Genomic DNA, 22,776 nt, shown 5'->3' on the forward strand with positions numbered 1-22,776 from the left:
AATAAACCACCAGAAAACCGGAAGTGGCGCTGTAGCTCAAGTGGTAGAGCGCTCGCCTTGAGCTGAAGAGCTGAGGGACAGCGCCCAGGCCCAGAGTTTAAGCCCCATGACCGACAAAAAAAAATAAATAAAATAAAATAAAATAAAAAATAAAAAAAAATTTAAAAATGTTTCACAATGATCTGAGATGAAGCCAACTCAAGGGCATTCACTAGACCCGCCTCCCAACTAAGCCAGAAGTCCTATTTTAACCTGTCTTGAATGGCTTCTCTGAGATCATATCCTCTGGAAGCAGAAAACATTCCTCACAGACCCTCATCTAAAGTCTGACATAATAAAGCAAAATGATCATTTTTGATTACCATAGGAGGAAAAAAAGAAGGCATGGAACAATACCAGTTCAGCTGGTACCAGTGACTCATGTCTGTAATCCTAGCTACTCAAGAGGTTGAGGTCTGAGGATAGTAGTTTAAAGCCAGCCTGAGGAAGAAACTCTTCTCTCTAATTAACCATCTAAAAAGCCAGACGTCGAAATGTGGCTTACATGGTAGAGTGCTATCCTTGAGCACAAAAGCTCAGGGACAACAACCAGGCTGAGTTCAAGCCCCAGGATCTACACTAAAAAGAAAAGAAAAGAATACCAGTTCATAGAAGAAAAGTGCTCAGGGGCTGGGGAGTTGGCTCAGTGGTAGAGGGCTTGCCTTGCAAGCCTGAGGCCCTGGGTTCGATTCCTCAGCACCACATAAGCAAAAAAGAAAAAACCCGGAAGTGGCGCTGTGACTCAAGTGGTAGAGCGCTAGCGTTGAGCTGAAGAGCTGAGGGACAGTGCCCAGGCCCAGAGTTCAGGCCCCACAACCTGACCCCCCACCAAAAAAAAGAAAAGAAAAGTGCTCAATTTGGAGAGAATGCTCACCTGATACTCCAAGTCCTCATCACTCCTCTTCCCCACCCCCTATCCATTACTACCTTCCCAAGATAGTTATCATTGACCGTAAAACAGACCCCAGAGAGCTCAGTCTACACTCCAACCAATGTACCCCTCACCTGATAAACAGAATGTTGTTTTCATATTATTTTATGATAAAAGTAATCTATGATCTTCATAGAAAAATAAGAAAATGAAACATCACTGATAATTCCATTGTCCTGAAATAATCACTTTGACCATGTTGGTTTATTGTTAGTCTGTTTTATCATTTCTGCAATAATATATACTTAAATAATGGTGCTCAAGTAACTTGTGACAGAAGTATTCCCCACCTTGCTACAACCTCTTAATAACAGTAAGTGTATTAGTTTTATTAGTGGTGTGGATTTGTAACAAAAGAGCCTTGATGCCTATGTAGGCAAAGGCTGAAGTCGACCACTAGGGACCGTATTGTCTCTTCGTTTCAGGATTCACATAGGCAACTCTGGAAGTTCTTTTCCTTTGTAACTGCAGCATCCACTTGACTGCTCCAAGGACAGTTGATGACAGAAGACATTTGACCCTCACCTCATTGATTTTCTTAGAGACAGATAGAGAGAAAGAGTGAGAGAGCAAAAGCTAGCATAAGAGCAAGAGCGGGAGAGTGGGAGAGAGAGAGGGAGAGAAAGAGAAAGGGGCAGAGAGGGATAGAGGGGAGAGAGAGAGAGAGAGACTAATTGTGGTTCTCATAACCAGGCTCTGTTCCTTCCTCTGGAGCTTCCGGGTGCTTGAGTAGTGAATAGGTGATGGTATTTCCATTCTAGAGAGAGCAGAGATGTGCAATGAGATCCATAGAGAGGCCTTGGAAAATAAGGTAACAGGGAAGGAAGAGGAGGAGAGGGGAAAGGAGCTGGGTAGAACCACTCACCTCTCTTTTGGAAGTTTCCTCACAATCAATGGGATTGACTGGGAAAAAAAAAAAAAGAATGAGCATCAGCCAGAGTACTGATAGAGAAGAGGGTTTGCCTGTGCTGCTGTGAAGGCTGTAAAATCAAAGCTCAAACTATACCTGCAGCAAAGACTGCCCAACCCAACTTAGGCCTGCAGGCTAAGTGCTAAGACAATATGGCCTCCATCCTCTAACCTAGCCATCTTAGACCTAGCTTTTCCCGTTGGTCACATTGGCAAAAAACAGATAGTCATGTGTGCCACCCCCTTTATACAAAAGCTGAGCTTTCCTAGAAGCAAACCAGGCAGATTTGAGGATCTGAGGTATCAGTGGGAGATGTTCTGTGTCAGAATGAAATAAAGTCCAGATTTGTGCCACAGATTCCAGGGAAAGAAGACTAATAGTCATTTTCACATGGACCAAATGTAAATCCTTAGAACTCTGTAGAATTGGGTATTCCTTGGTATTAAAATGAAAGAAATAGTGAGGAACGAGGAGAATGTAAAATAGAAGATGGAAGAGAAAGTCAGGAAGAACAGAAAATAGAAGATAAAAGGGAGGGAAAGAAAGAAAAGCAAAGGAGGGGAGGGAAAGGGGGAAGAGGAGAGGAAAAGGAAAAGGAAAGAAAGAGCAGAGGGAAGAACAAGGGAGAAGAGAGGAAAAAGAGGGAGACAGTATTTTCTTTCATAAAAATCCAAAACAAACTAAATTTCTTCATGGTTTTGCCATAACTTCACTTTGCCAGTATGAAAAGAAGTGTCAGGATCTGTGAATCAGCATTTCTCCAAAAGTCAGAGGAAAATCTGAGACAACGCCCCTGGTCTCTTCCCTTTTCTTGGACACAAAGAGCCCCTATTTGCCATGTTCCAAATTCTTCAACATTTCATGCTCAGAATTTCCCTTTTATTACTCTCCTCAACAATCCTAGCAATTCTCTATGTCTTTCAGGGAAACTACCAGTTCTTGTGCCTAGTTGCATAAGTGCCGTGTGAAATAAATGGTTGCATTTATGCCCATGTGGACAAAACCACATGGATTCTGTGGTAAGCCCAGTTGTGTTTGAACTTTTTCTTTTCTTTTTTTTTTCTTTTGTGGGTCCGGTCATGGGGCCTGAACTCTGAGCCTGGGCACTGTCCCTCAGCTCTTCAGCTCAAGGCTAGCACTCTACCACTTGAGCCACAGCGCCACTTCCAGGTTTTTTCTTTTTGCTTATGTGGTGCTGAGGAATTGAACTCAGGGCCTCAGGCATGCAAGGCAAGCGCTCTACCACTGAGCCACCTTCCCAGCCCATGTGTTTGAACTTTTTCAACATCTGGTCTGATCCCAGTTGCTTACCCAGCTCCATATCACCACATGGGCTGGCCAAGGTATACATACTTTGCTAGAAATGCAGATAGGTGAGTAATATATTTTTGCTAAAGCTCTCAAATCTGTTGGCTTGGCTCTGAGTCATACTCCAGCGGTCTGAGGTGGAATCTTAAGGACCTTACTTTGCTGCCTTTATCTGCTGTCCCAGGAGGCCCAAGAAAAAACTTCAGTTTCTCTTGTGCTGCTTTTAACTTGTTAGGAGTTTGCCTGGAATACTGCTTCCCCTTTTATATAATTCCACTTGGAAGTATTGGTAGTGTTGGGAAGTAGTGGAATCATTAAGTGGCAGAGATTTAAGTGGGCACTGGCTCTCAAAATGTCAGAGTTATAAAGACTCAGAAGTTTTATAGACTGGGCACTTGTAGCTCATGTTTATAATCCTAACTACTCAGGAAGCTGAGATCTGAGGATTGTGGTTGGAAGACAAATTGTGGTTGGCAGACAAATCCAAGAGACTCTTATCTCTAATTAACTAGCAAAAAGCTGAAACCGAAAATGTGACTCAGTGGTAAAGCACCAGCCTTGAGCCTGAGACCCTCAGTTCAAGTCTAGTACACACACACACACACACACACACACACACACACACACACACACACACAGAGGTAATGCTGAGCTGTATCACATCTATATCTGTCCCTACACAGGAGCAGATTCCTCATCAAATCTAGCAGGTTTTTTTCCCAGGCTTCTTCCTATCTTCTTCTCAGGCTCAACCTCCTTATTCCTATTAAACTCCATCTCACAATTTCTAACCTCTATCCTTTGCCAGTTCTGTGAAATCTCTGCAGAAAGATCCAAATATCTTGGATTTTCTACTCTGGAATTATCCAGATTCCCAGAAGGGTCTGTCCCAGAAATTTGGATGCAGCCTGCTCCTCTCTATCTGTAACCAATGTTCCTTTTCCTCATCTCCTCAGGCCCAGGAATTAAGACTCAGAACTAACCAAGCACTTAGAGCCCCTGCCTTCCTCCCTCTGCCCCCTCCCTCTCCTGTGCTCCAGCAGAATGCACACAAGCTGCTTCTTGCTGGCTCATCAATAGCCATAGGCAGGACAGCACAGAGCCCCAGAAGGAACACTGTACTTACCTGGTTCCTCAGGGAGGGTCTCTCCCATTTCCCTGTGCTCAATATTTCCTGAGAACTGTGAGGGGCACATAGGAGGTTAATATGATGACAGCTTGGGCCTGACTCTTCCGGGTGGAAGGGTAAGATTAAATTCTAACCCTCAGACCCTTCACTCCCACAGACATTTTCCCTCCTCTCCATTTCCCAACTCCCTAGCCCAGAAACCACTATAGTGTATTAAAGGGCTGGTCCAGAGAGACATAAGACAGCTAACCCATGGGACTTCTAAGACAGTCAGAAGGCCACTCCATTTCTTAGGTTGTTCTGCCTTCCAAAAGTGTAACCTCTTTCTCTTGGTATTCCAAACTCTCACTATTTATTATCAATAACTGAGTTCCTATCTCTCAACCAATTGCAACATGTTTTGTGAGATATTAACAGTATTATTTGCCAGGTACCAGTGGCTCACAACTATAAATCCTAGCTACCCAGGAAGCTGAGGTATGAGGATCCTGGTTCAAAGCCAGACAGGGCAGAAAATTTTGTGACTCTTCAATTAACTACCCAAAATCCAGAAGTGGAGCTATGGTTCAAGTGGTAGAGTGCTAGTTTTGGACAAAAAAGAATCTCAGGGATAGCACCCAGGCCCTGAGTTTAAGACTCAGCATCCAAAGAAAGAAAGAAAGAGAGAGAGAGAGAGAGAGAGAGCGGAAGGAAGGAAGGAAGGAAGGAAGGGAAGGAGGGAGGGAGGGAACGGAAAGGAGGGAGGAGGGAGGGAGAGAAACAAGAAAATTATTCTCTCTTTCTCAGTGGCCCATGGCACTCTCTTTTCTCTTCCTCAATTCCCATCCTATATATAACATTTCTCACTTCCATGCCTTGATTCATGCACCTGGAATGTTCTGTCAGCCTTCTTTGCCTAATTAACGGCTACCTAATCCACAGTGCCAACAGCTCCTATTTGTGGGCTGTTTATTATTTACTAGGGACTAAATAAGAACTTCAGCTCCATTCATTGTCGTAACAACCCTGGAAAGTGTCCCTATTTTCCAGATGAGGAAACGGGCACAGAGAGGTTGAGGAACTCATCCAAGTTATATGAATTATGAGCTGAGATTTGAATCCAGGAAGTCTGGCTCTACATGTGTTTCAATCACTGCACTATACACCTTCCCCATGAAACTTTAATCTGGTCCAGGACAGGCTGAGTACCCTAGTTTGGTGCCCTAGTTTGAGTATACCCTAAAGGCCCATGTGTGAGACACTTGGTCACCAGGGTGATAGTATCGGAAGGTTGTGCAATCTTATGTGGCAGGGTCCAGCTGAGGTTTGTTCTTGAAGGGAACTATTGGGACTTCTTGTTACTTCCTTGTTCTCTTTGGTTCTTGGCAATAAGATGAGCAATTTTGCCTAGTTCTCTGATCCCATCAGTATATGCTACCTTGTCATAAGGCCATAGCAACAGGGCCAACCAATCATAAACAGATCCTCATAAGACTTTTCTCTTGGGGCTGGGAAGATGGCTCAGTGGTAGAGCACTTGCCTTGCATGCATGAGGCCCTGCGTTCGATTCCTCAGCACATAAGCCAAAAGAAAAACCCGAAAGTGGCGTTGTGGCTCAAGTGGTAGAGTGCTAGCCTTGAGCTGAAGAGCTGAAGGACAGCGCCCAGACCCAGAGTTCAGGCCCCACGACCAGACACCCCCCCCCCAAAAAAAAGACTTTCTCTTTACAAGCTGATTATCAGAAGTATTTTGTTATAGTGACAGAAAACTGACTGATACAACTGTATTATGAAGCCTCTTGTTTATCATTATCATAGCCTTTCATTTCTCTATCATTGCTGTATCCCATAATATAATTATATGCTTTTACTTCTGTCTTTCTTTTCTGTTTTGTGAGACAGAGGCTCAGACTCAGTACCTGACACGTTGCTCATTGGCGATTTGAAAACGAAGCCATGCCTCCAACTTCTTAAGGGCTGGTTAATTCTTTTTCTTTTTTTTAAACTTCTATCTTTCTCACAATGCTGAGAACTCTAAGGGGGCAGAAACTAGACTCATTTATCTTACTATCACTTACAGTGTCTATAACAGTGCCTGACATATAAGCAAGTTAGTTCAAGTCTTATTGAATGGATTAGTTAATAAATGAGTCAATAAATGAGTGGTGGAACTATATCAAATGTTAAATATGCTGCAGTCCAAAGATAAGGCTTCTAGCAAATCCGAGGCTAGGGCCTCAGCCAAATAGGAATTGATAACAACAGGAGTCAAAAACAAGCCACAAACCTGCTTTCTGTTTTCGCTTGAGGTAGCTCAAAATTGCTATGGCAACAACAATGACTGCTACAATAATCCCAGTGACCACAGCCACAATCACCATCACCATTGAGTCACTTGACTCAGGCCCTAGGGAAGACATATGAGGTTAGTAATAGTCTCACTTCCACTATCCCACCTCCTCCAATTCCATGCCCTTGTTCTTGTTACCTGGAGCTGCTCTGTAATCTGGATTGTTCACAAATGTAATACTCACTTCACTCTGCAGCAGCATCTGTGCAAGGTTTAAGTGGCTGAACTTGTGCCTCCCCCATAGCCAAATGTCTCCACCAAATTAATGAATGCACATTGATGGATATGTAGGAGGAGAGGGGTGATGCTCTAGCGGAGAGGGTAAGACTAATACCTCCTATAGTTTGAGGTATTGGTACTACCCAGAATCTGCTAGGCCTTCCTGAGTGAACATGAGAACAAACAAGGCAAACCTCAACTCTTAGGACTGTACAGGACCTAAGGGAACCCTCTGCACTAATGAGGAAGCTCTGTTTTACCAATGTGTTTAGTGTAAGCCTGCATTTCTAAGTGAACAGCCTTATGTACCCATCACATGAAAACTGAATGATCTGAGCTCTGGTCCCTAGTTCTGCCCACTAATCAATACTTGGCAAGGCCTCTAAAATGCTCTTCTTTGCTGCGATGCCCACTATTGCTGTGGTGATATTTCTCATTCAACTTCTTCCCTCCTTACATCTTGACACAATTCACTTACTTTGGACAGTGATGGCCACAGACTTGGATGAGTAGGACATCCTTCCTATATTTCCTGTGCAGTAGTAATCACCACTGTGACTAAGATTGGCACTGGGGATGGAGAAGTTACTACTGAAATGGGAGAACTTCTTGGATGTCCCATTCTGGTAGAAAGTGATCTTGTTCAGAAAGCTGTCTTTCCAGCTGTGGCACCTCATCACAATGGTGTCCCCCTCCTGGAACACCAGTTGAGGGGTCTGAAGCAGCAGCCAGTCTGAAAGACAGGAAAAGACACAGACCCCCCTCAAAGTCTTTTGGCTCACTCTGAGACCTCGACTATCCTTATTGGTATGACCTCATGTGCAGAGAAAGAGCCTAAATTCAGAATCAGTTTTGTATTTTTTGTTGGTTGTGGGGTTTGAACTCTGGGCCTGGGCACTGTCGCTCAAGGCTAGTGCTTCAGCACATGATCCATGTACCACTTCCAGTTTTCTGGCAGTTAATTGGAGATAAGACTCTCATGGACTTTCCTTCCCTTGGCTGGCTTTGAACCTCAGATCTCAGCCTCCTGAATAGCTAGAATTACAGGCATGAGCCACCAGAGCTGGAATCAAATAGTTTTGATCTCTAATTCCAGCTCCACTCATTTATGCACTCTGAAACCTTGGAGGAGTAACTTAATTCTGTCTGGGCCTCAGCTGCCAGTCAGAGGGTGCTCAAGTTTCACTACAGCCTTCAAGAACTCTGCAGAGGGCCTAAAAGCAGGAAAGAATGTGAATAAATAACTGTGAAGAAACTGTAGATTACAAGATCTCAGAGTAGGTGAGGGACCACCACACAATGGTGTATACTCAAAGTGTAATAAGACCATGCATCTACTTATAGTTCCCAGATATGCTTATCTTCTCTTTCCTCTCCTGGGAGAAGGCAGCTACAGCCCTGTCCTGTCAGGAAGGACACATGAGATCCAGAGATCCAGTCCCTTCCTGGAGGTGGGGAGAAAGAAATTCAGTCTGACTGAGGAGCTACTCTGAATGAATAATGGCAGTAAGAGGTAAGTCATGAGCTTGCTAAATACCTCTTAGGGGAGTAAGTGAAGAGCGACAACAGTAGTCATCATAGTCACATGATAGCTCTTCTTTATGGAGAGTCTACTATTTTAACAGGAACTTTGTAAAATTGTTGATGTGTTCAGCAAACATTTACAAAGTCCTGCATTGCCTCAGGTGCTGCAAATACAGAAATGGATGAGACACAATTTTCAAGTCAAACTGCCTACAGGATGATGGAAGAAAAAGACAGAGCAGGACACCCAGCACTGAGTGTGGAGAAGGGATATAAAGGTTAGGGAAATGTCACTTCTTCCCAGAACTCAGTGAGTGAGGAAGGCATTAATATCCCTGGGAAGCAGGCAAGGGAACCGACAGAGAAGGAGTAAATGAATTCATCATATTTACATGGTTGGCTGCTTACAGGACTGAACTTCAGTTATGGTCACTCTGTGTGTTTTGGCTCTACATGAACGTGAACGGGCTTCTGTGAAATGGCGACTTCCTTTTCTCTCACACTCAGCTGCCTGTCTGTTGCCTTAGAACCTTCTTGCTCAATCAGGGCTGAGGCAAGAATAACCATTCACATGCACTGAGGTATTTCTTAGGAATTTGCACAGACACACCCACCCCATCACCAACTCATACACTAAGCAAAGGGATGAGTGAAAAGGGCAATACATGAGGAAAAGCACTTCTAGCAGCTCAGGACTAGGCTTGCCAAGAACAGGCAAACCTGTGCCTTGTAAGCACATTTGCTCCCTGCTGGCCTCCCAGCCCCTTCCTGGGGCTCCCTCTACTTACCGGCTATCACAACCAGATGCACAGGGTCACTGAGGCTGGTCTGGCTCATCTGGCACCTGTACTCCCCACTGTCATTTCTCTTGGCTTTAAAGTTGTAGTTGGGCTGGACCTGGGCTGGGATGGATTTCCCATTGTGGAACCATTGTGTGGAGTGGTTCCCAGGGTTGTGGGACCCCTGGCAGGCTAGTGTCACATTGTCTTCCTGGAGTACCTGGATCCATGGAGGCTCAAGTCTCACCACAGCCTTGGGGAGATCTGTTGAAAGGGTCAGAGAGAGAAGTCTAGGTGAGAAGAGAAAAACTCAAGAGCCTAAGAAGGCTAAGAATTTCTGACAAAGAAGTATCTATGTTCTTACTTGGGACACTAAGATTGGAACCAGGTCCAAAACACTTTTTCAACTGAGGTGGATTTCTTCCTTATACATCCTACCACAAGGGCACAGGGAACTTCCAGGAGATATAACTGATCCTTAGCAGGACAGGACAAAGAAAACAAAGGGGGAGATAGCACAGGAAACTCACAGAACTATAAATATCTACCTTGATAAGTAAGTATATTCTAGCAGTTCAATATCTTTCTCTCTTCCCTTCTCCTTTTCTAAATTCATTTGTAAGTTAATGTGTTTGGTCACTAGTCGGTAAACTCTCTCAAAGAAGGTAAGTGGAGGCATATGGTGGAAATGTCAGGCATGGGAATTAGATATCAGGTTTCTGTTCATATCTAATGTCATTCGTTATCTCTTACAAAGGAGGTCAGACGCCTGTCCTCACACCCAAGCATAAAGGAGCCTCTGTGGCCTCCGAAGGTTAAGAAATGATGGAGAAAAGGTGAAGAGGAAGAATGAATGGACACAGAAGTGCTGGCAAAGCTCACACTGCCAAAGCTGCTGTAGGGTTATGGGATAGCCCAGTCAGGAGAACAGGCCTTGAAGCCCTCAGCCCTATGCAAAAAGTGGAGGATTTATTTATCTAACCAGATCATGTAATTTTTACATGTTTAGAAATTCTTTGGAAAGAAGAAGTACTTATTGTTTTCAAATAATTTTTCTAAAACTGACACTTAGCTATATGTCTTTATGGAGAGCAGTAAGACATCAATACCTATTGTATAATGATCAGAATAGAGAAACTGACAGATCTATCTCATCAAATATTATTTATTGGTGCTAGGAACATTGAAACCCTCTCTATTAGCTATTTTCAACTGTATGAGTAATTGTTGTCAGTTACATTTACTTTTCTGTGCTACAGGACATTAGAAGTTATATTCCTACTATTTAACTGTATGTCTATATGTCTGTTAACTACCCTCTCTCTATTCTCCCCTTCTTTCTAATCCTTTCCAGGCTTTGGTAACTACTACTACTCTATCCTCCACTCTAGATTTTTTTCTTACAACTATCCTGAGAACAAGATTTTGTCTTCTGGGAGGACAAGATGCATGAAAAATCTTATAGAAAAATAAAAAATACATGTGACACCTTTTTAGAAGTTCTTGGTTTTATCTACAGTGAAAGGCAATTAAGAAAAGTCAGAATGCTCGTGTGTGTGTGTGTGTGTGTGTGTGTGTGTGTGTGTGTGTATGAGGGTGGGGGAAGGCTAGTAACATCTCACCATAACAGAACCAAAAGGTTTGAAGTACCTGTGCACTATGACTACTCTCCACCTGCCTTCCTGGGAAGGAGGAAAAGGGGCAGGGGATCTTCTGGGAGCAATGACCCCTTGTAGTACTAAGCTTTGATACTGGTGCATTCACATCATCTCCAGAAAGGACACTGGGAGAGGAGGGAGATGAGAGATGGAGAAAGGAGAGGATATAGGTACAGTACTTACTTACCAGGTGTGCCGGCTACTAGAGCTGAAAGACAAAAAAAGCAAAGATTAACCTGGGCCTGATCCTCATACTGAGACATACTTGCCCAGACTCACAGTCCCCTTACTCATGTCCCAGCTCTCACCCAATTACAATTCCCTTGGACTATCTGGAAGAGATCATTTTCAAATGTGCTCAGAATTCCTTCCCACTAACAGAAGAAAATAAAATAATATAAAACTCTCTTCCAGCTAGGTGCCAGAGGCCCACCCCTGTAATCCTAGCTACTCAGATGGCTAAGATCTGAGGATCAAGGTTCAAAGTCAGCCTAGCAGGAAAGTCTGAGTTTCTCTTACCTACAATTAACCACCAGAAAACCAGAAGTGGCACTATGGCTCAAAGTGGTAGAGTGCTAGCTTTGAACAAAAAGGAGTTCAAGCGTCATGGCTAACCAAAACAAAAAACAAAAAAAACTTTCTTGCATCTGTGTTGTGACACTTTCATTTGGCCTAACACCTTTGACTGATTAAAATTAAAATACTCCTGGAAAGTTCCCTAATAGAACTCTAGATTTTTATGTCTATCCTGAGAACAAGATTTTGTCTTTTGGGAGGACAAGATACATGAGAGATCCTTATAGAAAAATAGAAAATACATGTGACAAAAATAATACCATCTTGGCACATATCCTGTTGGACTTTCTCCATGAAAATATATTCACATAATGTTTAAACACAGACATAAACAAGTGGCAAAGAGTCTATACTGTACCAATTTAATCAGGATGGAGAATATTTTTGTACCATACAAACATTTTTTAGTATATTAATCTGTTTTTCTATGCCTTTTTCTTTTGAGGAGGATAGTACTCAGGATTGAACTCAGGACCTCATACTTAGTAGACAGGCACTCTACTACTTGAACATACTTCAAGCTTATATTATCAGTTTTTTGTAGTTGTTTGGTTTTTTTGTTTATGTTTTTGTTTTTGTCATTCATGGGGCCTGAACTCCTAGCATTCTACCACTTGAGCCACAGCACCACTTCCAGCTTTTTCTGTTTATGTGGTGCTGAGAAATCAAACCCAGGGCCTCAGGCATGCAAGGCAAGCACTCTACCACTGAGCCACCTTCACAGATTCTATATTGTCATTTTTAACACCTACATTCTATTCCATTATTTGGTTCTATTCTGGTTTACTTCACATCTCTATTTCTTGATATTTAGGTCTTCCAGATTTTTGTTGGTTTTTTTAGTTGGTAGTGGGGCCTGAACTCTGGGCCTGGGCATTATCCTTCAGCTCTTCAGCTCAAGGCTAGTGCTCTACCACTTGAGCCACAGCACCCACTTCTGGCTTTTTCTGCTTATGTGGTGCTGAGGAATTGAACCCAGGGCCTCATGCATGCGAGGCAAGCACTCTACCACTGAGCCACCTTCCCAGCCCCAGATTTTTGTTATAAGGCAAATCTGATAGGAACAAGGGACTGCAAAAAGGCTAAGTGTAGGGCAGGAAGACCCAGGAAAGCTAATCAAAAGGGTGAAGGTGTATAGGCACTTTAATTGGCCAAAGAATCAAAGCAGTTCCTTAGATGTATATGTTCGTGTTATGTGTGGCTGTTGGTAGATTTTCTCTTATATTAGGGCAGAGAAAGTGTCAAAAGTCTCCCAAATCTGTGTATATTTTCAGGGACAAAAGTATGGCAGGGCCAGATGCTGGTGGCTCATGCCTGTAATCCTAACTATTCAGGGGACTGAGATCTGAGATCACGGTTCAGCCTAGGCAGGAAAGTCTGTGAAACTCCTTATCTCCATGTGAGCTGTGGCTCACATGGTAGAGTACTAACGTTGATCAAAAAAGCTCAGGGACAGGCTCTGAGTTCAAGCCTCAGGACTTGCTCAAAAAGCAAAACAAAAAGAAAGAAAATTAGAATAAGAACAAAGAATGATTAGGAGACACTGTAGAGAATGTTGATTTGGAAGTTTGTAGAGCAAGATTCTAGTCCTGATACTACCACATCTCACCTGTAAACTTAGGCAAATCTGTCCTTTTACAATACAACTTTAATCAACAAAGCTGCATCAACTTCCTATTGGCAATCCTAAAGCAAAAGCTGCAAGTCTCTACCCAACAGTCTAACAATATAGATAAATAAACATGCCATTTTACATAAGAGAGATAGTCTTGGAGGTTCAGAGGAGAAAAAGATCCTAGGATCCCATGTTTGACAAAGTTTAGGTTGGTAAAGAGGAAACCCCATGGAGAGAGTGTTTATCATGAAGCTTCAAGGTCTGATAAAACTTTGGCAGAGTTGGAAGAGATATTCATGGGAAGGGCTGGCAGGCATTCAATATTCCCAGCAAATAGCAGCCCAATTTTTGTCTTCTGATTGCTGACCTCTGGTAAAGCAAAGTAATTAGGAGCAAAGTTGAAAACTGAAGGGCTCCTCAAGCTGAATGATGGGAATGCACATAGGAGAACAGAATTTAATTAAATGCTGATTCACCATTGCTAAGCGACCTTGCAGAAGCTGCTTAACTTCTCCACTTCAGTTTCCTTTGCTTATAAATATGATGACTGCAATGCCCACTTGATGTGGTTGGAGAAAGGAATAAGTGAGATACTATACAGAGGCACTTTTGTTCTATCTGACATATGATAAATTTTAAATAAATTTAAATTTTATGTTTGCTCTTTTGTCCAATGAATATTGGGAAGTGAGCTGAGAGCCAGTGGCTTACACTTGTAATCCTAGCTACTCAGGCGGCTGAGATCTGAGGATCATCGTTCAGAGCTACCCAGAGCAGGAAAGTCCCCCTGAGACCCTCATCTCCAATTAACCACTCAAAAATTGGAAGTGGAACTATGGCTCAAAGTGGTAGAACACTAGGCTTGAGCAAAAGAGCTCAGGGACAGTGCCCAGGCCCTGAGTTCAAACCCCACAATGGACAAAAATAAAATTTATTTTAAGAATAGTGAGAAGTCACTTAAGATGTTCATACTGGATTGAAAGTGCCATGTCAGAATAATTTGGAACAAGGGAAGTATCATAGATTAGTTAAGAAAAAGATGACTACAGTGATCCGGAATACATGTGAATGATCTGTCCAGCATCCAGCTGCTTCCTTCCTTGACCTACTCATCTCCATTGAGCTTGCTTTCCTCCTGCCTTCCTTCCTTTCTTCCTTCCATCCTTCCCACTCTCCCCTCTTACTTTTTTACTTTCTTCCTACACTAGTCCTGGGGCTTAAACTCAGGGCTTGGGGGATGCCCCTGAGTTTTTTGTGCTCAAGACTAGCACGCTACTATTTGAGCCGCTGCTCTGTTTCCAGCTTTTTTGGTGATTAATTGGATATGAGAGTCTTATCGATTTTCCTGCCAGGGCTTGCCTCAAACCACAATCCTTAAATCTGAGTAACTAAGATTATATATGTGAGTCACATGCACCCAATTCCAGTGAATTTTCTTTGATACATCTTAAGTCACACATTTTCATGTTTATCATCACCAAAACCATACTAACTAACGTCACAAAATCCAACAGCTCATTCTTCAGTCACAGCTTCGTCTTTTTCCATTTCATCTGCTTACCAGTTTTGGCCACTCTTGGCTTGGATTCAATGATCCATTATAACCACCTCATCACAATCCCCTTAACTTCTTTGCCCTTCTCTCTATATGAAATGCATCTGTTTTCTCCATGCCTTTTTTCAGGTATCTGTATTAATAGGAAAAAGGTGACTGCACCCATGAAAATACAAATATTATAAGGACAAGAACATTTGTAAGGGAAAGATAATAAGTTAGATTTTTAATACATGTTGTTTCTGAGCTGGCAACTTGGAGCTGTTCGACCAACAGGCAGAAATATGTAAGTATATAGAGTAAGCAAGGAAATAGCTTTGGGTTATTGATGTAGACACAATAATAGCAAACAATGGGAGTAGAAATGGTAAGAGGGACAGCTCAGTGGGAAAGTGGGTGAAGAGGATAAAGAAGACAAAAAATTAAAAATAAAAGAAAGAGATGAGGAAAGGAGAGACATTACCAATCATGTACTATCACATTTAACAAATAGTAGTAATGCTGGGAAGGTGGCTCAGTGGTAGAGCGCTTGCCTTGCATGCCTGCGGCCCTGGGTTCGATTCCTCAGCACCACATAAGCAAAAAGAACAAACCCCGAAGTGGCGCTGTGGCTCAAGTGGCTAGCCTTGAGCTGAAGAGCTGAGGGACAGCGCCCAGGCCCAGAGTTCAGGCCCCACGACCAGACCCAAAAAAAACAAAAAACAAAAAAACACAAATAGTAGTAAGAACTAATTATTTCACACCTAGTGTTCTCATTGTGAAGTAAATAAAGATCTTGTGGTTTAGGTTGAAGAAACCATCTATGTGTTCACTGATAAATTCTCAAGTTCTAAAACGGTGCCTTGCACATAGAGCTTATTTAAGGGTTAAGACATGGTAGAATATACAGAAGCAAAGACACTCTGCTAAAATACCTTTAGCATAAACAGAAGCAGAGATGTTAAAAACAAAACATAGTGTATGCCCTGTCTGATTATATTCATTGTTGATGTGATGAGAACATGGTTAGAAGGGGAGAACTGGAGTTTCTTCAGTAGGCAGTGGACTTGTTCCAGAAGCATTTATGATGTACAGTGACTCAGTCATAGTTCTACTTGAAAATACCCTGGCTTTGGTGTGCATAGTGGACACAGAGGGAGTCAGGAGCAATCAAGACAATCAGAACCAGGCACTGTTGGTTCATGCTTGTAATCCTACCTACTCAGGAAGATCTTAGTTCGAAGCTAACCCACCAGAAAAGTCTATGAGACTCTATCTCCAATTGACCAACAAAATGCCAGACTGGAGGTGTGACTCAAGTAGTAGAGTGCAAGCAAGCAAGAGCACAAGGCCCTGAGTCCAAACCCTGTTGCCAACACACACAAAAATGAAGAAAGAGAAGAAGGAAGGAAGGAAGGAGGGAAGGAAGGAAGGAAGGAAACAAGGAAAGAAGGAAGGAAGGTAGGAAGGAAGGAAGGAAGGAAGGAAGGAAGGAAGGAAGGAAGGAAGGAAGGAAGGAAGGAAGGAAGGGGGATGGAAGGAAGGAAGGAAAGGAGATGCAATCATGGATGGAGTCATGGCTCAAGCAGTAGAGCACCTGTCTGCCTAACAAGTGTAAGACCCTGAATTCAAACTATAGTACCATCAACACACACACACGCACACACACACCAAATTCCAGTGGTGAAGTGGTGAAGACTTAAATATAGGAAGGGGGAAATGGGATAGATTCCTGGAGATTTAGTAAACAGCAGAACTTAGGAGTCTTGCCCAGATGACAGTGATAGCACTATTGGCATCCACAGAGAAGCACATCACCTCTCTAGGGCTGAGCCTTTCCACATGAAAACTGAGGCAGATCAATCCACTTTACACTCTATTCTACTTCAACCCACACATAGGGAAATCTTCCTGCTCCTTACCTCTGCCTCTAATAGCAACATGTCAATCCAGTATTAAGGGAAAAGATCCCCCAGAGCTCATATTTCTTGCTCTGAGAGGCACGCTCAAAGTCCCAGGATTCTGATAGTAGGGATCTCCTCCAGTCTCTTCCAACTATCCAGCTGAGAACTTAACTAGAAAATTAAAGACCCTGCCTTTGTCATTAGTTAGACCCATGACCAGTGAATGGGGGTGTGGGTGTAGCAAGTGATTTCTGTGGTCCTGCAATTGACAGCTACAGAATTGTCCAAGTATGTAAATTCTCTGAGCCTCAGATCCCTATAAGATCCAGATCCTTCTGTGCTTCTACCCAGAGGAATCTCCTTACACATAAAGATGCTGCATTGTGGCTTGGGGGGGCACAGAGAATGGTAAATGCTACCCCCTGAAGTACATCTTTGTCTGGGGCAGAAGTAGCTATCTTACGTAAAATTATGCCCACATGAATCATCAAAGGGAAACATTCTGGCCACTTGTTTGTTACTCCAACTTAGATCACTAGATTTTCCTCTGAGCAGGTCCTGGTGTTTGGGGGTGGGAATGAAGAGTGGCAGAGTACTGAGTTCCTGAATGCCCAGCCAAAGAAAGCATAACCAACAAATTCTACCAACCTTGAGTTTTGAAGGCCAGCAGAGCTGTCAGTCTAGCAACCTACACAACACTCCTGATATTTTCTTGACAGGCTTCCCAAGTGACCCTCATCCCCACCCAAGTTGGACCTCAACCCAGGTTTCCATACTCCTCACCGGGGGTCCTGACTCACCCAGGAATAACACAGCTGTCCACAGTAGCATGTGATCCCAAATCTGCAAGGGCTTGCAAACAGCCCAGTCACTCTCAATGGCAAGTAGAGATAGAAATGCTGGGATTCACCCCTGAAGCGATGTGGCTCTAGATGCTCACAGGCACAGGCTTCTGTCCAGACTTGGCAGAGTCAACTCAGAGGAGAAATTCTGGAATCCAAATGAGGAAGTGAAAAGGTCTGTTTAATTATAGGCTCCTCCCTTTCTACCCTCTTTCCTTTCATCATGTTCCTGCCTAGAAAATTCAGGGCTACTCATCTATGAGGCTCAACTCAAATCATTGAAATTTTAGACACTGGAAAGCAACTTCCCTCTTCTTCTTTTGGGACCATAGTTGACCTAAACCTCTGGTAGAAAGAGGGAATGATCACCTAAACTCAGTTCAGCAATTCTGACCTCCATCTCCATCAGAAAGAAAGAAAGAAAGAAAGAAAGAAAGAAAGAAAGAAAGAAAGAAAGAAAGAAAGAAAGAAAGAAAGAAAGGAAAAAATGATGGAGGTTGTTATACTGGCAATCTTCTGGTACCTCCTCTCTCTCTCTCTCTCTCTCTCTCTCTCTCTCTCTCTCTCTCTCTTTCTCTCCCTCCCCCTCTCTCCCTGTCACTCTTTGTCTCTGTCTCTCTCTCATGCAGGTACTAGGGCTTGAACTCAGGGTTTGGGCATTTGACCCACAGCTCTACTTCTGTGTATTGTTGGTGGTTAATTGGAAATAAGAGTCTTACAGCTTCTCAAATCTCAGCCCCCTGAGTAGCTTGGATTACAAGTGTGAGCCACCAGTGCCTGGCTATTACTACTTGCATTTGGAGACCTGTCACTGGAATCTGACTCCTCCTAAAACTGAGCAAAGGAGCTTGAAACTACCCACTGTCATATGATTTCCTATTATCACAATCTCTAGCACACTTGTGGAACAAAAGCAAGGATCTATGCCAGAGCAGCATTAAAGTGACCACGTTTATCCTCATTATTTTCCTCTATTTCTTGTTTTATGTATTCATTAATTTAATGAGTATCTCAATACGTTTTATTGATTTCTGCATCTTTATTTTCATATTGCTCTTTTTACCACCATGCCATGATGAAAATCATGGGCTCTGGGGCATCCCTTGCCTCTATCCTTTAAATGTCAGTGATATCCTTCATTGTGAAAAACACAAATTCCTGCAGATATTGGCAAACAGTCCCCAGAGGGGAATGTTAAAGAGGGGAAAATTAACCCTGGTTGAGGACCACTGTATGTGAGGGTTTTTTTTTGTAAAATAAAAGATGAAAGTGGATGTGTGGCTCAAGTGGTAGAACACCAGCCAAGAGAGAGAGAGCTAGAGGCCCTGAATTAAAAAAAAGAAAAGACTGTGAGTGCTAACAAAGTGCTTACTACAAAATACACATATAACATAAATGCTAGGGTTTTTTATCCTTACTTTCTGTCATCATCCTCACCAACTTCTGCTCAATCTCAACATCTCCAGAGCATAAGCTATACTGGGATCTGTCTTGAATCTTCTCCTGGGGCCTCTTTCCCTAGTGCCCTTTCAGGAAGCAAGCTGTTTTACTCAAGGAAATGACATTGTAAAACTTATACTCTGTGGTCTTCAGAAACTTTCAACAGCACAGACTTCTACTATTGATACCATCCTACCAACCACAAGCCCCTCCTATCCCTTGTCCAGTTGTCTGGTTTTTGCCAGTAATAAGAAGGCAATATATTCACATCAAAATTTATAAGCTGGGGGCGGAGGGGGGGAGATGGGAAAGGATGGGAGGGGGAAACAAAGGAGGAGGCAACAATGCTTGATAAGAAATGTACTCACATTGGGGCTGGGAAAGTGGCTCAGTGGTAGAGCACTTGCCTTGTATGCATGAGGCCCTGGGGTTTGATTCCTCAGTACCACATAAGCAGGAAAAAAAAAGCCAGAAATGGCGCTGTGGCTCAAGTGGTAGAACGCTAGCCTTGAGCTGAAGAGCTGAGGGACAGCGCCCAGGTCCAGAGTTCAGGCCCCATGACCGGACCCAACAAAAAAAAAAGAAAAGAAAAAAAAAAAGAAATGTACTCATTATCTTGCCCATGTACTTGTAACCCCTCTGGTTACAGCTGGGTGCTGGTGGCTCACGTTTGTAATCCTAGCTACTCAGGAGGCTACAGGAGGCTGAGATCTGAGGATCGCAGTTCAAAGCCAGTCCGGGCAGGAAAGTTTGTGAGACTCTTATCTCCAATAAACTACTAGAAAACCCTAAGTGGTGCTATGGCTCAAGCAGTAGAGCTCTCGCCTTGAGCTGAAGAGCACAAGGACAATGCCCAAGCCCAGAGTTCAAGCCCCACGACCGGCAAAAAAAGAAAAAAGAAAAAAAAAGGAGACTGAAATTTGAGGATCATAGTTTGAAGCCAGTATGGGCAGGAAAGTCCTTGAGACTCCAAGCTCCAATTAACCAGCAAAAGGCTGCAGGTAGAACTATGGCTCAAGTGGTAGACTGTTAACCTTGAACAGAAAAAGGTAAGGAAGGATGGGTTAGGTTTTTAAAGAAGAGGTTGAGTAAGAACAGCACCACGCACATGGTATTCAGGTAAGGGGCAGGTTTGTTCAGTAGACAGGCTGGTACTCCATGCCGCTAGCAAAGAGGACATCTGGCCCTGAGCTAGGCCTTATCTAGGGTAGGGGCAGAGAAAGGTGTGGCCAGGTAAAGGGAGGTGGGACCAGGTAAGAGGAAGTGGGACCAGGTGGGAGAAAGGTGTGGCCACATCAGATCCTGATGTGACATCAGCGGATGTGGATGTGGATGTGACCTCTTCCAGGTGTGTGGGTTGCCTAGGTAATGCAGGTACTGGGCGGACACTTTGTTAGAAGGGTGGAGTCTGCTCACCCTCAAGGAGCGGACCTTCCAGGACAGAGCCCAGGTCCTGAGTTCAAGCCCTAGTGCCAGCACACACACACACACACACACACATACTTTTTAAATATCATTAGAAATGAAAGTGTAAGGACAATATATAGTTAGCCTACTAAGAAATCAAAATTTCTAGTAAATGTCAGTACATGAATGGACGAAGTCCTGGATTAGTCTTTTTTTTTGGGGGGGGGGGGTCCGGTCGTGGGGCCTGAACTCTGGGCCTGGGCACTGTCCCTCAGCTCTTCAGCTCAAGGCTAGCACTCTACCACTTGAGCCACAGCGCCATTTCTGGCTTTTTTCTTTTTGCTTATGTGGTGCTGAGGAATCGAACCCAGGGCATCATGCATCTAAGGCAAGTGCTCTACCACTGAGCCACCTTCCCAGCCCCTGGTCTTTTAATATTACCACAATCCCAGAAGATAAATATTATCAGCCTTATTTACATATAAACAAACAGCTTCTGAAAGGTTAAAATGTTTTGTCCAACGCAAAATGGTTAGGAAGTGTTTTAGAATATGTTAGATTTCATGTTTTCTACATTACTGTAGCTTCCCAAGCTATGTGGGAACCACCTGTGCACCTGTTCAAGTTGCACATGCATTGACCCATTGAGTAGTCCTCAGGCCTAGGAATGGCTTGATGAGCCAGTTGTGCCAACTATGGGCAGTCTTATCTGTTTACAACATCACATGTGGTTTACTCTGACAGCCCCAGTGGTAAAATGGTCAGGAAGCAGTTCACACTGCTCTAGTTACTTTCCTTAATCCTCTCAGGCCCAGACTCCATTATCAGTCAGTGCACTGAGATGAAAGAACCAGATAAGGAGGGAAGATGGGAAGGGGAAACAAAAGAGGAGGCAACAATGCTTGATAAGAAATGTACTCATTACCTTGCACATGTAATTGTAACCCCTCTGTAAGGTATTTTCACAACAACAACAACAACAAAAGTCAATAGCTGCTCACCACTGGGAGGGCACAAAATACAAGATGTTTCTAAAGCCATTACTGATATGGAGACATATGATTGAAATTTAAATGAGCAGAGACCTAGAGGAGCACAGGACAATGCTGGCTACAAGAATCTGGTAATAGGGCTGGGAAGGTGGCTCAGTGGTAGAGCACTTGCCTTGCATGCATGAGGCCCTGGGGTTTGATTCCTCAGCACTACATAAGCAGGAAAAACAAAAGCCAGAAGTGGCACTGTGGCTCAAGTAGTAGAGTGCTAGCTTTGAGCTGAGAGACAGCGCCCAGGCCCAGAGTTCAGGCCCACCACTGGACCCCCCCCCAAAAAAAGAAAATCTAGTAATAGTGTAAGAGGTACTAGGTTTTGACATTCAAAGCTGGTTGTTCTCCTTTTGGGAGGTGTTGGAAAAGCTGCTTGTTCAAGGAATCCCTCTTGAAAAATATGATTTACAATAGAGGATTCTTTTTTTGGTATGTGAAGTTTTATGAACAGTGTAAGGTATATTAAATAGGTAGGTTTCATTAGGTAGCCAATGAGGAGAACACCACACGCTATTCAGACAGGAGAAGAAGTTTATTTACTGAACTGCTGCCCGTACAAGCATGGTGGAGAAGCATGGCTGAAAAGGAAGTGGGGGAGGGGGGGAAGAAGGGGAAAGGGCCCACTCCTCTGCTAGGACTTATCTAGGCCAGGGACAGGAAGAGGTGGGGCCAGGTGGGGAAAAGGTGTGGCCACACTGGATCAGGATGTGACCTCAGGGTCTAGGATCCCCCTAAGGTCAGATGGGAAGCATGTGACCAGAGGTGGCCCAGGATGTAACCTAGCAAGAGGGGAAGGTGACTGCTTCCAGGTCTGCCAGTTACCTAGGTAACAGATACTGAGCAGAAACTTAGCCAAGAGGGAGGGAGGTGTCCCTGTTCAGACCTTACATTCCAGCCTTTTGATAATTATGAAAAAGGGCAAAGAGTTTCTCTGGCAAGGGGTTTCTGCTTGCAAGAGGTGTCGACAGTAGGGGCAAAAGGCTGGGATGTGGTCCCCTCAGGGAGAAGGCAGCAAGCAGCAGCTGTCACTTGGGTGTTGAGTCATTAGATGAAGTCTGGAGGAAGCAAGTCTCTTGGACGAAGTTTGGAGAAGTCTCATGAGGCAGGTTAGCTGGGAGATGGAGTCTTAGGGATTTTTTGGCCTGGGCTGGCTTTGAACTGCAATCTTTGCCACAAAAAACCTTTTGTTATTTCCAATTAAAGCAACAAGGAGATCAAATAGAATAAATAGAGCTCACTTAGTCCTTATAACCAAAGTTACAGAAAGAGCCTTAGCTTTTACAAATCCAAAGCAATCTTTCACCAGGAAATCAGCTGTGTGTAATGGAGCCAAGCGAGACTCCAATCTACTTTTACCAAGGTTTAGGTAGTCAGGATGGTCTAGACAGGAGTGAGGCCTGTTTTCCAGGTTGAAAGAGATGGACTGTATTTGGACTGCATGTAGACTGGCTGGCACTGAACTACAAATCCAAACTGAACAAACTTCAGGAATCTCAGACAATTTAAGCCGAATAACTTCATTACAATGCCAGATAACAAGTTTACACAGACACACACATACAATTATAGGCGTGCACACACAGAATCAAG

At 43.5% G+C, this 22,776-nt stretch overlaps 1 protein-coding gene across 1 annotated transcript; it reads right to left on the reverse strand.

Annotated features, from left to right (window-relative positions):
- Window positions 1-1,579: 1,579 nt before the first annotated feature.
- On the reverse strand, window positions 1,580-17,435 carry LOC105996454 (low affinity immunoglobulin gamma Fc region receptor II-like). The gene is made up of 7 exons (XM_013030536.1): window positions 17,255-17,435; window positions 11,013-11,033; window positions 9,177-9,431; window positions 7,343-7,597; window positions 6,583-6,702; window positions 1,836-1,873; window positions 1,580-1,727 (listed from the first exon to the last, which is right to left on the reverse strand). Exons 1-7 carry the CDS (start codon window positions 17,283-17,285, stop codon window positions 1,641-1,643), a joined length of 807 nt encoding a protein of 268 aa, XP_012885990.1. The 5' UTR covers window positions 17,286-17,435; the 3' UTR covers window positions 1,580-1,640.
- Window positions 17,436-22,776: the final 5,341 nt, after the last annotated feature.

The sequence above is a fragment of the Dipodomys ordii genome, unplaced genomic scaffold, assembly GCF_000151885.1.
Source record: "Dipodomys ordii isolate 6190 unplaced genomic scaffold, Dord_2.0 Scaffold131, whole genome shotgun sequence".
Lineage (NCBI taxonomy): Eukaryota > Metazoa > Chordata > Mammalia > Rodentia > Heteromyidae > Dipodomys > Dipodomys ordii.

What these genes read in the sequence shown, in the direction of transcription:
- LOC105996454 (XM_013030536.1), bottom strand. Translation starts at nt 17,285, where the DNA reads ATGCTACTGTGGACAGCTGTGTTATTCCTGG. An exon ending in GACAGCTGTGTTATTCCTGG is followed by an intron (nt 11,034 to 17,254) that starts GTGAGTCAGGAC and finishes TTTGTCTTTCAG; the next exon opens with CTCTAGTAGCCGGCACACCT. An exon ending in TCTAGTAGCCGGCACACCTG is followed by an intron (nt 9,432 to 11,012) that starts GTAAGTAAGTAC and finishes CCCTTTCAACAG; the next exon opens with ATCTCCCCAAGGCTGTGGTG.